General features: G+C 40.7%; 1 protein-coding gene across 1 annotated transcript in view; it reads left to right on the top strand.

The window, feature by feature from the left end:
• The window catches only part of LOC106812313 (probable G-protein coupled receptor CG31760), a 32,335-nt gene extending 20,995 nt beyond the window's left edge, over positions 1-11,340 (top strand). Inside the window, exons 5-13 of the mRNA XM_014816154.1 lie at positions 2,202-2,384; positions 3,378-3,510; positions 4,053-4,221; positions 5,574-5,743; positions 8,233-8,411; positions 8,966-9,180; positions 9,323-9,461; positions 9,717-9,822; positions 10,561-11,340. Of these exons, the coding sequence (XP_014671640.1) occupies positions 2,202-2,384; positions 3,378-3,510; positions 4,053-4,221; positions 5,574-5,743; positions 8,233-8,411; positions 8,966-9,180; positions 9,323-9,461; positions 9,717-9,822; positions 10,561-10,710 (1,444 nt within the window). The 3' untranslated portion in view covers positions 10,711-11,340. The remainder of the gene's footprint in view (positions 1-2,201; positions 2,385-3,377; positions 3,511-4,052; positions 4,222-5,573; positions 5,744-8,232; positions 8,412-8,965; positions 9,181-9,322; positions 9,462-9,716; positions 9,823-10,560) is intronic.
• Positions 11,341-12,114: the final 774 nt, after the last annotated feature.

Genomic DNA, 12,114 nt, shown 5'->3' with positions numbered 1-12,114 from the left:
CGTGCGTGCGTGCGTGCGTGCGTGAGTGTATGTGTGCGTGCGTGTGGGTATGTGTGCGTGTGTGCGTGCGTGTGTGTGTGCGTGCGCGCGTGCGTGCGTGTGTGTGCGTGTGTGCGTATGATTATATTCTTTTCTTGTAGGCCGACGAAAGGCGCCTATTAATTAACGCGATGGCGGTAATTTAGTCACGGATTTCATATTTACCTGCTCAGCGGAATATTGATCTCGGTCGCCGGATAGGCAAGGTGTACGTGAGCCGAGGCGCGAACCAGACAACCACGCGCGTGCGACCGAATTGTGGCCCACTAACGATCGCAGGATTAATTAGGAAGTGTTAGTTAACAGTGGCAGAGTTGAGCGTAACGAACCCTTCCGACGTCCTGCTAAGCCAATCACGCTGACGGCTGCGTAAAACTGTGCAGGTGGCTCACGGATGAGTCGTACTCGAGTAGTAATAAGCCGTAATTGTGTTTATCTGTGATTCGACGATCCCTGTGATGCGTTAGAATCACAGCTGCTTTAGAATGCCAGCGCATATACACATAGACTGTTTAGAATTAGGGGTTTCAGGATTTAGGGTTAGGTCAAAGTTAAAGCTATAGGTATAAGGTAGCCACAAGCTACCTTCCCGCTTCTCACTACGAGGCGTGAAACAGTCGTAGGGCCTGCTAGGTAGGGTTAGGTTTAACGACGGTTAGGTTAGGGTTAGCGTCTGGGTTTGGTTTCTCGTTTGGGTTATGGTTATATGGTTAGAGTTAAGGTTAGGATTATGGTGATGTACGATGGTCATAAAGTAGGATAAAGCGTTTGTTTATATTATGGTGTGTTGTTTTTCATATGAAGCATGTGAATCGTATTTTCAGTTTATAGTGTGGGATACCGACACCAGAAAAGCTGTTTCATCAAGCACACACATTCGCAAAATTGCGGGACGCTAGGGTTAAAGTTAGGGTTAGCCTTTGCATTGGCATTACCGTTAAGACGTTAGAGTTCGAACGTTGTGGAGAAAAGCTTCAGGATTTAAAAATAATTTTTTTCAGTGGTAGGCTTAACACAAGGCTTGAAAATATGGTCAAATGTAGAGTAACGTTTAAGGATATGGTTAATATTGCGATTTGGCTTACTATTAAGCATGTGCTATTGTTACGTTTATAGTTTCATTGTTAATTCTAGGTTTAGGGATTACGGTAGAGATAGGGTTACAATTATTAGGGTTAGGGTTAAAGTAAAAGTTCTGTTAGAGGTAATTAAGGTAAAGGTCATATCGACGTCTAGCCACATGATTAGCTACGTTGACGTTTTATAGCGATTATGTCATTAATGTGAAACTGTATGAGTGCGTGTAGCTGTAAACGCTTAGTAAACTGCTCACCGTTTGCCCTAATTTAACAAATGTTTCCCCGAATCTACGCGCATCGCGGCATAAACGCCTCGCCCTCCAGCATTCATAACGATAATAATTTTCTTAACAATCAAGGCCCAGACTGTGGCAATCAGTGGGGCGCCGAATACTAGAATGGGGCCTAGTATTAGCTAAGATACTCGTGCGTGCGTGCCAAAATGCCAGCGGTATGCTCATTACTCGAGAGAAAGCCACTGACAGCATGAATTGATTGTGCGTAAAGTTGTGTATGTGTGTGTGTGTGTGTGTGTGTGTGTGTGTGTGTGTGTGTGTGTGTGTGTGTGTGTGTCGTGTTGTGTGGTGTGTGTAAGAGAGGGGAGAGAGAGAGAGGGTGTATGTGTGTGTGGTGTGTGTGTTGTGTGTGTGTGTGTGTGTGTGTGTGTGTGGTGTGTGTGTGTGTGTGTGTGTGTGTGTAAGAGAGGGAGAGAGAGAGAGAGGGTGTATGTGTGTGTGTTGTGTGTGTGTGTGTAGTGTGTGTGTAGTGTGTAGTGTGTGTGTGTGTGTCGTGTGTGTGTGTGTGTGTGTTGTTGTGTGTGTGTGTGTGTGTGTGTGTGTGTGTGTGTGTGTGTGTGTGCGTGTTTGTGCGTATAGTGCGCGCGCTATGACGACACGTTAAACCTAGACTTTGTGTAAATAATCTTGCGTTTCCTGACAACGGTCTCGTTCATTGCCCGACTATATTTACATATATTATCTTAATATTGTAAATTGATTTCTCCGTGCGAGTCATGTTTGTTAACCATTCTTTTCATACGCGGAACTATGGTAATTAATCGATTACCTATGCATATACTTGCAGGTACAACTCAACCGGGAATGAACACGCTCCTTTAGAAATCTTCTCAGAGCCGCTTGCAATGGTGGAAGACGGACATTGGACGAAACCGTACTTTGACTGCGGTGGTGGCGACATCTGGATGGTGACATTTTCTTCGCCCATCTTTACTCGTGACATCGCCAATGCGTCGCAGTACATTTTCGGGTACGACCCAACGCGTGTTTATTTCATTAGAACATCTGCATCTCGTTAGTAAATAAGTATCGTTACGAATTCATATTAATTTACGAAAATAATAACGGCATCTATACGCCTTTGTCGTACAGGGTAAATCGTTTGAGCAGCACAAAAGCAAGGGGCATTTAGTGAGTCCAGGAGTGCTGGTGGTGGGGGAATGGGGACGATAAATGAGAGATGATTGCTTAGTAGATCTGACGTTTCTTGTATTTAATGAAGCGACGAGGCGTCCTGGGTCGCTGTATATTAGGCCATAGCTTAAAATAAATTGTTGCTACTACACCATTAACGTGGTTGTCTAAAATATTATCCGTAATACGTATTATACGTAATATATGTATTACGTCGTAATTATCTTCGCGTGGGCCTTAGCCCCATGCAACGCCTTTGGGCAGCAATGAAGTGGGTAGGTAACACGTGGAATACATTCTGGACACAAAATTATTATGGGCTTAGCTTTATATTGCCGCAAAATATCTATGTGTACCGAGGAAACATTATAATCGTAAAATAATCCCTGAGAGCCCCAAAGGAAGATTACCGTCGCGTCACCATGGGAGACGCTGATATTGGTATCAAATTCCAGCCGATGGCTTGTGTTTAAACAGTCTACCTGTTGCCTCACCTAAAAGCTATGTTTTGTTTTTTTGTGAAACAGCCACATTACGATATTTGGCGTAAAAATTTTAGGTAGATAAAATAATTATAAACTCATTTCCCCCGTGTTCCCACTGCTGCACGTGTACTAAGATATCATGTATTATAAATAGCTTAGTGTGGGTGATTAGGGTAGGTTCTTTGATGAGGCTTTGATTCTTGATCTCTTCTATAATATACACGATGAGAATTAACTGCAAGAAAACCTAATATCGCCACGCCGTTAAACCGTATCACATTAGCAACCCGATTATGGAGAGCAGTCTTTACAACGTGCCTGTCGGTGTTTGTCTTAACGCGTAGCGGTGTCGCGACAGTCGACGTCGAACTCACAAACATCGATATCAACCAGTGCGACGCGGAAGAGATGGGGAGTTCCGGGTCGACGACAGCCGACGTATTCCGCAACACTCATCTCTGTCGACCGACGACAAAGGTAAAGTTTAACCTTTGAACCCTTATAACGCGGGAGGTCTGGAGGTGGGGGATAAGGCCAGAATCCTCACTCGTAAAAGAACCCGTGTTACAGAAATCAAAGCACAATGTCAATAGACTTAAAATGACTGCAGGTAGACAAGACAAAGGTACAGGTTAGTACTAGCCGAGTATACACACACGTGCGCGTGTGTGTGCGTGCGTATGTGCATGCACCAGTGCGCGCGACCATGCGTGTTTGCATGCGTGTATCAGTGCGCGCGACCGTGCGTGTTTGCATGCGTGTATCCGCGCGCGCGACCGTGCGTGTTTGCATGCGTGTATCAGTGCGCGCGACCGCGCGCGCATGCGACCACGTCGTGTGTGTGCGTGCGTGTTTGCATGCGTGTATCAGTGCGCGCGACCATGCGTGTTTGCATGCGTGTATCAGTGCGCGCGACCGCGCGCGCATGCGACCACGTCGTGTGGGTGCGCGCGTGTGTGCGTGTAAAATATATGTCAGCAATGTGCATTACGACCGGTTAACACTAAACATCTCTACAGTGCGTGCCGAGAAAGAATCTAGGCTTCATGAGTGGAACATACTTCTGCGTCTGCGTAGATGGCTACTACTTTCCGAACACGAGCGCAGAAGAGAAAGCATTCGTTGGCTTCGACCTACAGCACGAGTATAACCTTCAAAAGAAGTATAAGAACAATAGCTTCTCCACTGGTATGAACTACGTATCGTACACGAGCGCAAACATATCACAACTAAAAATCTCCAATTTCCTGAAAAGTAGCCGATTCTAATAGCTCCAGGAAATTTTTTCGTGGTTTATTTAACAGTAGGGGCCTACTCTTTCGATAACAACATTTATTTACCAATTTTTGCATTGAAATTATAATGAGCATGTTTATTTTACCAATTTTTAGACACAGACAACGATACGAATAATATGACTCAACTAGCTATTACCCGTCCTCCAGACGGGTTTGAGTGGGGTATGATTTGAGGAAGGCGGTTTAACCATTTATCTCTCCCTTTTAGTTGAGGATGTATTTACAGTAAATACTGATATGTAGACTCGAGTCATATATCAATATTTGTTTAAAAAGATTGTATCTAAATATATATAAAATCTGAAATTTTACCTTAAAATTACATACAATTTTTCAAATAAAGGGAAATGGGGTAATTTCATAGTACAATTTCACTTATTTAGATATTATTTTTGAAAATATCATTCTGGTACGAAGCATTATTAATAAGTCAAATTCTTAAAAAAAAGCAAAATGCATTGAGTAGTTTGAAGATATATGTTCTTGAAAGTCAGTGGACGGCGGCGGGCAGGGTTACACCTCCCGTTGTCAAATATTTGCACACACGCGCGCGCACGCACGCACACGCCGCATTCACACACACACGGGCATGCGAAGGCACAATCACACGCGCACCCACGCACACACATACACGCACATGCACATGTATAATGTATTCGCGACGCCCAGAAGGGGCCCCAGCTCGATTCGCGTGAGCACACGCGGCACGGTTTCGGAGGAGATACGGAAAACGACACTTCGGCTCTTTCTACTATTATATAGTAGATGCGCAACTGTACCTGTCGGTAACACTTAGTCACTTAGTTATCATGTTACCGTATCTTGTGTTTCTTTGGAAACTGTACTACACATCGTTTTTTTGGCGAGCATAAGCCCCATTATGTCTCTCAAAGAAATCTTAACATAGACACCAACAATGACAAAAATGTGGGAATTTCATGGTTTGATGGGTTACGTTGGGTTTTGGAGGATTTTTTAAGGAGCTTTTGGTATGGATAGATTTTCTTCTATCGACCGTGTGCGGTGAGCGAAGGCAAACAAAGACAAATGTTTTTTGTTCTTTTACAAAAAAATGTCTGGCGTGTGCGTTAGGCTTAAATATATAACACGACTCTTTTACATTCATTTACACACATTGTGCAGAATGTAACCGAATGGAACATATTTGCTTCGACCCGCGTTTTAAAGATCGTTCGAAATCCTATAATACAGCAGCAAAACTCGATGTTCAATCTTCGGCAGGGTTTCTGTGCCTGCCCTGCTCAGAGGGCTGTGATACATGTGTGGACGACTCGGCGTGCATCGCGGCATCAAACATGATATTTCGGGGAGCTCTGCTAGCTATCGTCTTCCTCGATGTCATCTTCGCATTCATCGTCATGATAGCCGTGTTCCTGTACAGGAAACAAAAGGTACGTTACAGCAGTATCTAGCCAAGGAAATAGGTCTACATGCGGATGACGCACGGTCCTCTTGATAACAAAAGAGAGCTATAAAGCTATAACGTAAGCTATTAAGCTATAAGCTATAAGCTATAAGCTATTAAGCTATAAGCTATTAAGCGTAACTCGATAGTTGAGACGTTGTTTTTCCCTGAGCGTTAACACAGGGATTATATAAATTAGCGCTCCATTTTTCTTCCTCGCGTGGACGCGGTAATTCACCTGTTTATAATTGCCTACAGGTGACTGCGTGTTTTGCTATTCATTGTGTGCCGGTGTAGATTAACCTGGTATATTACCTTACCAAAAGCCTTCACCCCCCCCCCGCGCATATCGTATCGCGAGTAGTCCCAGAAGATAAAATTATTCCTTTGTTGATGCAATTGGTATTTTAGCGCTTTATCGAAGTCGAATTTCAACAGGGGTTAATAAAAACACATATTATTTCCGCTCCTGATTCTGATTTCAAGTGAAAATGAACTGTCTCGCGCATGCGCACCAGCACCGTTGCGATTCCCACTTAATTACGTCGTACCTGACCTGCTGCGTCGCTGTGTAAGCAATGCAAGTATTCGCGGAGAATGCGGCAGCGTTCGCTCTGCGGCTTTTTCACGGTCTTTAATAACGCAAATACCTGCGAGAATAATCACTCGTGTGTGTACCGATCTTTAAGCCTCTACTCACCAATCTGTTAGTTATTTGGACCTGGTTTTCTTATTGTTCCGATAAGCTACCCCAAATTAAAAACAATGATTATCTCCAATGGCTGGTTTAGTGCATTTGAACAGCATTGAACAGCATTTGAACAGCATTGAACAGCAGTTGAACAGCATTTGAACAGCATTGAACAGCAGTTGAACAGCATTTAGACGACATTTAACGCGATGTTAAAAATAAATAATCTTTATCGTAGCAAAATATGTGTAAACAATAACATATTTGTGTAATAAATGACAGGAGGAAATAACCATGCAATTCATTTATCTTAATAAGAATACTCTACACTCTACTCATTTTTGTCTTGCTCTTTTGTTGTTCTGCTATATTGCGAGGCTATAGCAAAAGCCCATGTTCGCAGACAATGCGGAAATGTGCGTATGCTCGAATGTTACACATAGAAGGCTGATCGTTGTCGCCAACGCTATTGATTACGAATAGGTCGCCCACTTTATTAGTCAAATCTTTGTTCTACCGACTACAAGTAATCAATAGTCCAGGGTCGCAGCAATTCTTTCGGGGTAGACTATGTCTCAGAGTCTCAGCATCTATGAATTATCCATGCACGCATAATTACATATTTAAAATACATATTAACAAAATTATATTTACAAAATTATATATACAAAATAATTACATTTTTTCGTGTTATGAAATATTTATATGCGTGCACCGTAGAGCCTTTGCTATGAAAACGTCAAATTTGAGACCTAGTAATGTTTTTGTGTGAAATATAAGCATTACAAAACGTGACAATCGCATTTTTAAATGATTTTCCAAAAATCCTATCCTATTTCTAAATGGAATTTACTTTTCAAACAATTTTTGAATGGGCATAGCAAGAAAAACATTTACGCAGTGAAAACCTCAATAATGGCTTAATTACTACATACAATAGGCCAACAACAACTTACAATAGGCCTAATTACTGATATCGATTTAGTCAGGAACGATATGTTCGGACAGTTGAAATGTGACATGGCAATAGCTGCACCTGCAAACTAAACCAACCCATGCTTTTAATCCTAGAGATATTTTAACATCGCGTAGACGCGGCTATAATGTACTATAATACATAATCTAGGTTTTAAGCCTTTCACTTCGTAATCTTAAATTGACTACGTCACGAATTTTCTATGGTGTATATTTGAAAAATGTTGTTGCCATTTTTTTACATTAAAAGTAAGTACTAACGGGACTAAATGTATCGTCAAATTCTTACCTGATAAGATTGTTTCTCAACTAGGTAAAAATCAAAAAAACCTGGACGATTTGATATGATGATCCTGACATTAATTGCTTGCTATGGGCTATGTATGAGTCACGAGTGTTTACATTGAACAATATAGTAAAATAGGAAGTATAATGCAGCAATTTAACAATAAAAAGTGAACATAATTACTTACATTTTGTGAAAAAGTGGAAATATTTTTTGTACTTTTACTATTTACGGTGACGTAATCACTATATTCACGCTATATCGCAACTGTGATCTAATTTCTATACATACATGTTGTTAATAACTTCAAGGTTATAACATCGGCATCAACAGCAATGATAACAACAGCGTGTGTCATATACTATGCTTAATTTAATTCGTAAACGCGTAACGCCAAAAAGTAACATCAGGAACAGCAGCCACGCATGTTTTGCATCAAGTTACGTTTCTGCGCGCGCGCACGTCGTGTTCCATTGTCATTGCAAGCTGCTGATTAATCGATACTTAATTGGCCGTTGCGCAGATCATCAAGGCGGCCAGTCCTTTCTTCTGCTACGTCATCATCGCCGGCATGTTTTTGATGTGTGCCGAGGTCATCATTGTGTTCTTCAAACCAACCGACCTTCTCTGCGAGATGCGACCTTGGTTTCATCACGTCGGCTACTTCACTACGTACGGCGCGCTCCTGCTGAGAACGTGGCGGTAAGCACTCCCGTTGCTGTTGACCACTGCAAATAATGGCATGAGTTGGATTTGCAGCTTTGCCTACGTTTCTTGTACTCCAAATATGAGCTCGCTATGGAAAAGACATTGATGTCTTTTCCATGGTCAGCTCATATTTGGAGTGCAAGAAACGTAATAATAATCATCATCATCATCATTATCCGCGCAAAAATAGGTGATCAACGATCAAAGGATAGATTTCAAAACTCGTTCTGTATACACTTCTATCTACTTAAGTAGCTATTCTTGTGTTGCAGAACCAGTTGTCATTATTTTGTTGAAAAAAATCTTGCAATTTTTATCTCATTAGTGTGCGAAGAGTAGCTGTCAGTTACGCAGATGACATGTTTCCTCATTATCGTACGAGAAAAATTAGCTAAATTGAAGCTCAACTAAGTTCTAGAGAATAGAATAGAAGCACGTTGAAGCTTCGTTGAATCAACTTTTATCATTCAGATAATTAGCATCATTGAATCCTATGCTAATCCATTTTTTCGATGTCAACATCGTTTATCGTTCTGTCTATGTTGCAGGATTGCGGCACTCTTCAAGGTGAAATCTGCCAAGCAAGTGAAACTTGGCGACAGTGCTTTGGCCAAGCGCTTGCTACCTATTCTAGGTGTCACCATCGCCTACCTGGTCGCATGGCGGGTCAGCAGTCCGCCCTACGTCTACACCATAAAGACACCCGATGATCTCAAGTTGTATTACTGTTCATCTAGTTGGTGGGACTATGCAGCTATTTTAGGTACGTTGTGGTTGAATCAGCCGCGTACGTGTCTTGTTTTGAGTTGACTTTAAAGATGCATTATTTTGCGTTTGTGGAGTTTAGCAGAACGTGTAATATATATAATCGTGTTTAATAATTGATTTTTATTGTTCTTTTGTAGGACAGTGCCTTTTCCTGCTATGGGGCGTTTACCTGTGTTACAGCGTTCGGAAAGCGCCATCTAGCTTCAACGAAAGCAAATTTATATCTTGGGCAATTTACAATACCATATTCATGAACAACTTCTTACTAATTATAAGGTGAGAAATAAATTGTGCGCGTATGCGCTCATGCGTGCGTGTGTGTGTGTTGCGCATTTTGCATGGGGCGCTTACTTTGCCTAGCGGGGTTTACGATTAATTATTTAAAATTAAATTTTGCTTCCCTTTGTGGGGTTTCGTCTTCATTTAGATAAACGGGAGAAGCGAGGGCGAACGAACGAATAGTGCGCTTTACCATTTATACAAGGTGGTATAATGGAATGCACATGTGTTTATATAAATTTTTCTTCACAGGCTGGTTATGCTTGGCTCCCTTGGTCCAGATCTGATCTACTTGCTGCACGTTCTACAACTGCAAGTTCCATGCACCATTACACTTTTACTCATTTTTGTTCCTAAGGTAGGCAATTACCAGGGTATAGCCCCGTATAGCGCAAACATCACTGGAGCAACATCACGCGGTGTAAAACGCCAAAACAAATGGTTATTTATAAATATTGGCTATTACAACTTGTAGTTTAAAACTGGTGATTCATGTATATATAGGATATACACTAGAGAGAGAGAGAAAGAAAGGTGGAAGGAGAGAGTACGAATCCACTGCATCGACTACAATGTCATATTCTTCCGTAATAGAATGCACGGGGCTCTGTTTGTGGTTATCTGGCATGGGTAATTTATTTTAACAAGTGAATTAAATTGGTTTAATGTTAAACTATATTAATTGTATATGCGATGTTATGGGACACCGACGTAAACGGTAATTACTATAGTGCCTAATGAAATGAAATGAAAGTTGTTCAAAAATGACAACGAAATATGCTATTTATATTATTACATGCATTATGAGTACATAACTGTTATGTTCTGGGATTGTATCTGTGATGCCATAATTTGGAAAGATACTTCCCCGTGTTACTGCTAATCTCTCGCTGACAGCTTATAAGTTCTTTACTTCCATCGGTTTTTAACTAAAAATAACATCGGCGCGGACCATGATTGTTTGATCGTAATTTTGTGATTTTTTTGTAATTTTTTTGTGAATCTCTTGTAAATCTTTGTAAATCTTTGTTAAATTTTTCGTAATTTTGATCTTAATTTATTGTTGAATTTTAACAACGCGGTCGCTATCTTTCAGTTCTACATGATAGCACACGAGGGTCCGGAAGCTGAAGCTGGCACGGGAGTCACGGGAAGGCAAAAAGCGTCGGGAATGTCAACAAACAAGGTCACGCCCGTGCAACCAGCCCCGGGTAGCTCGACCGGCGAAGAAAGCATTAATAAGTGATAAGGCGAACATACGAAGACTATTATTTTTCTTTTGTAAATTACGAATAAAGCTCACTTTCAGAGCATATAGCTTAATTATATAACAATACAGGCAGATTTTATTGCTACCCAAAAAGCTTTCGTGGTTAACATGACTCCAGTTGTGGAGGGAATACAGACATGCTGTTGCAGATGAAAGTTGTTCAACGAAATCTAATTTACTGACTCAGAACATCAATAAAATAACTCAGCTTGAGCTTTTTCTAAAATACACAAAAAGACTGTACGGGGACCCTAGAGCATGTCTCCCACGACATATTTCTAAACCAACGGTGTAAGGAATGCATTCTGGAACATCTTGTGGTATTCACAATATAAGATTAAATAAGGAAAATTGATTGAAACACTCAAAATAATGTACGACTATAAAAATTCTATAATAATAATGTCTAAGCAAAACAAGTCATTTACTCGCAGGATCTGCCATTGCTTACTGCCAATTAAGTCCGTTTACTTTATATTTTTACCCTCCGCGAAGCGGCATAAAAATTCGCGGAGCCCACCGCTGCCCTTGAATCAAATGACTGCACTCCCTCCAACATAACCTGTATCAGTATTAGATTAGTATGTTGGTATATATATATATATATATATATATATATATATATATATATATATATATATATATATATATATATATATATACTGATGATGACATGATCATTGTTGGAAGCTCACGGTCGTTGTTACGCTTGTTTTGATGATATAATTTGATCGTGTGTGGCTGCATTAAAAGCAAAATGCTATTCACAGAGAAAATTAATTATCCTAGTTGCGTTATTACACGTCACAGAAAGCTACAAAGGAAAGCATTTAGTAAATTTGCATAACTTTGGCATGATATGAGCAGATGTAAGGAAGCTATTGATCATTCATCGTACTCGTTACTGCTGTACAGCACATCAACATGTAACCTATTTCGCTTATTTTAACGTTAAATCTTTACCCATGAAAATACAGATGCCAAGGCGTGGGAATGCGCGACATGGACATTTTCACCTTTTCTTGAATCTAACTATCTCTTGATTATACCAAGTGCAAATTTGAAGTGTCATTTTGAGGCCCCCACTGACCTTTGACAACAAATTTTGTCAACCAACCTAAGCATTATTATTTATGCGCGTGCTTTATACCTATACTATACCCATAGGTGTATAATTAATGTACAGCTTTAACTAAACGCTATCTGACATTACACGGGGCTCCTACTGAGAAATCAACATAAACGCTTCTATTTTCACAAAAGACCATATATCCACATAAAGGTGTATAGTACCACTGCTACGGCTGCTGCCACTACTACTACTACTACTGCTACTGCTACTGCTACTACTACTACTACTACTACTACTACTACTACTAC

The sequence above is a fragment of the Priapulus caudatus genome, unplaced genomic scaffold, assembly GCF_000485595.1.
Source record: "Priapulus caudatus unplaced genomic scaffold, Priapulus_caudatus-5.0.1 Scaffold633, whole genome shotgun sequence".
Classification (NCBI taxonomy): Eukaryota; Metazoa; Priapulida; class Priapulimorpha; order Priapulimorphida; family Priapulidae; genus Priapulus; species Priapulus caudatus.
The sequence above is the reverse complement of the archived record's forward strand: the minus strand, read 5'-3'. Positions and strand labels throughout refer to the sequence as shown.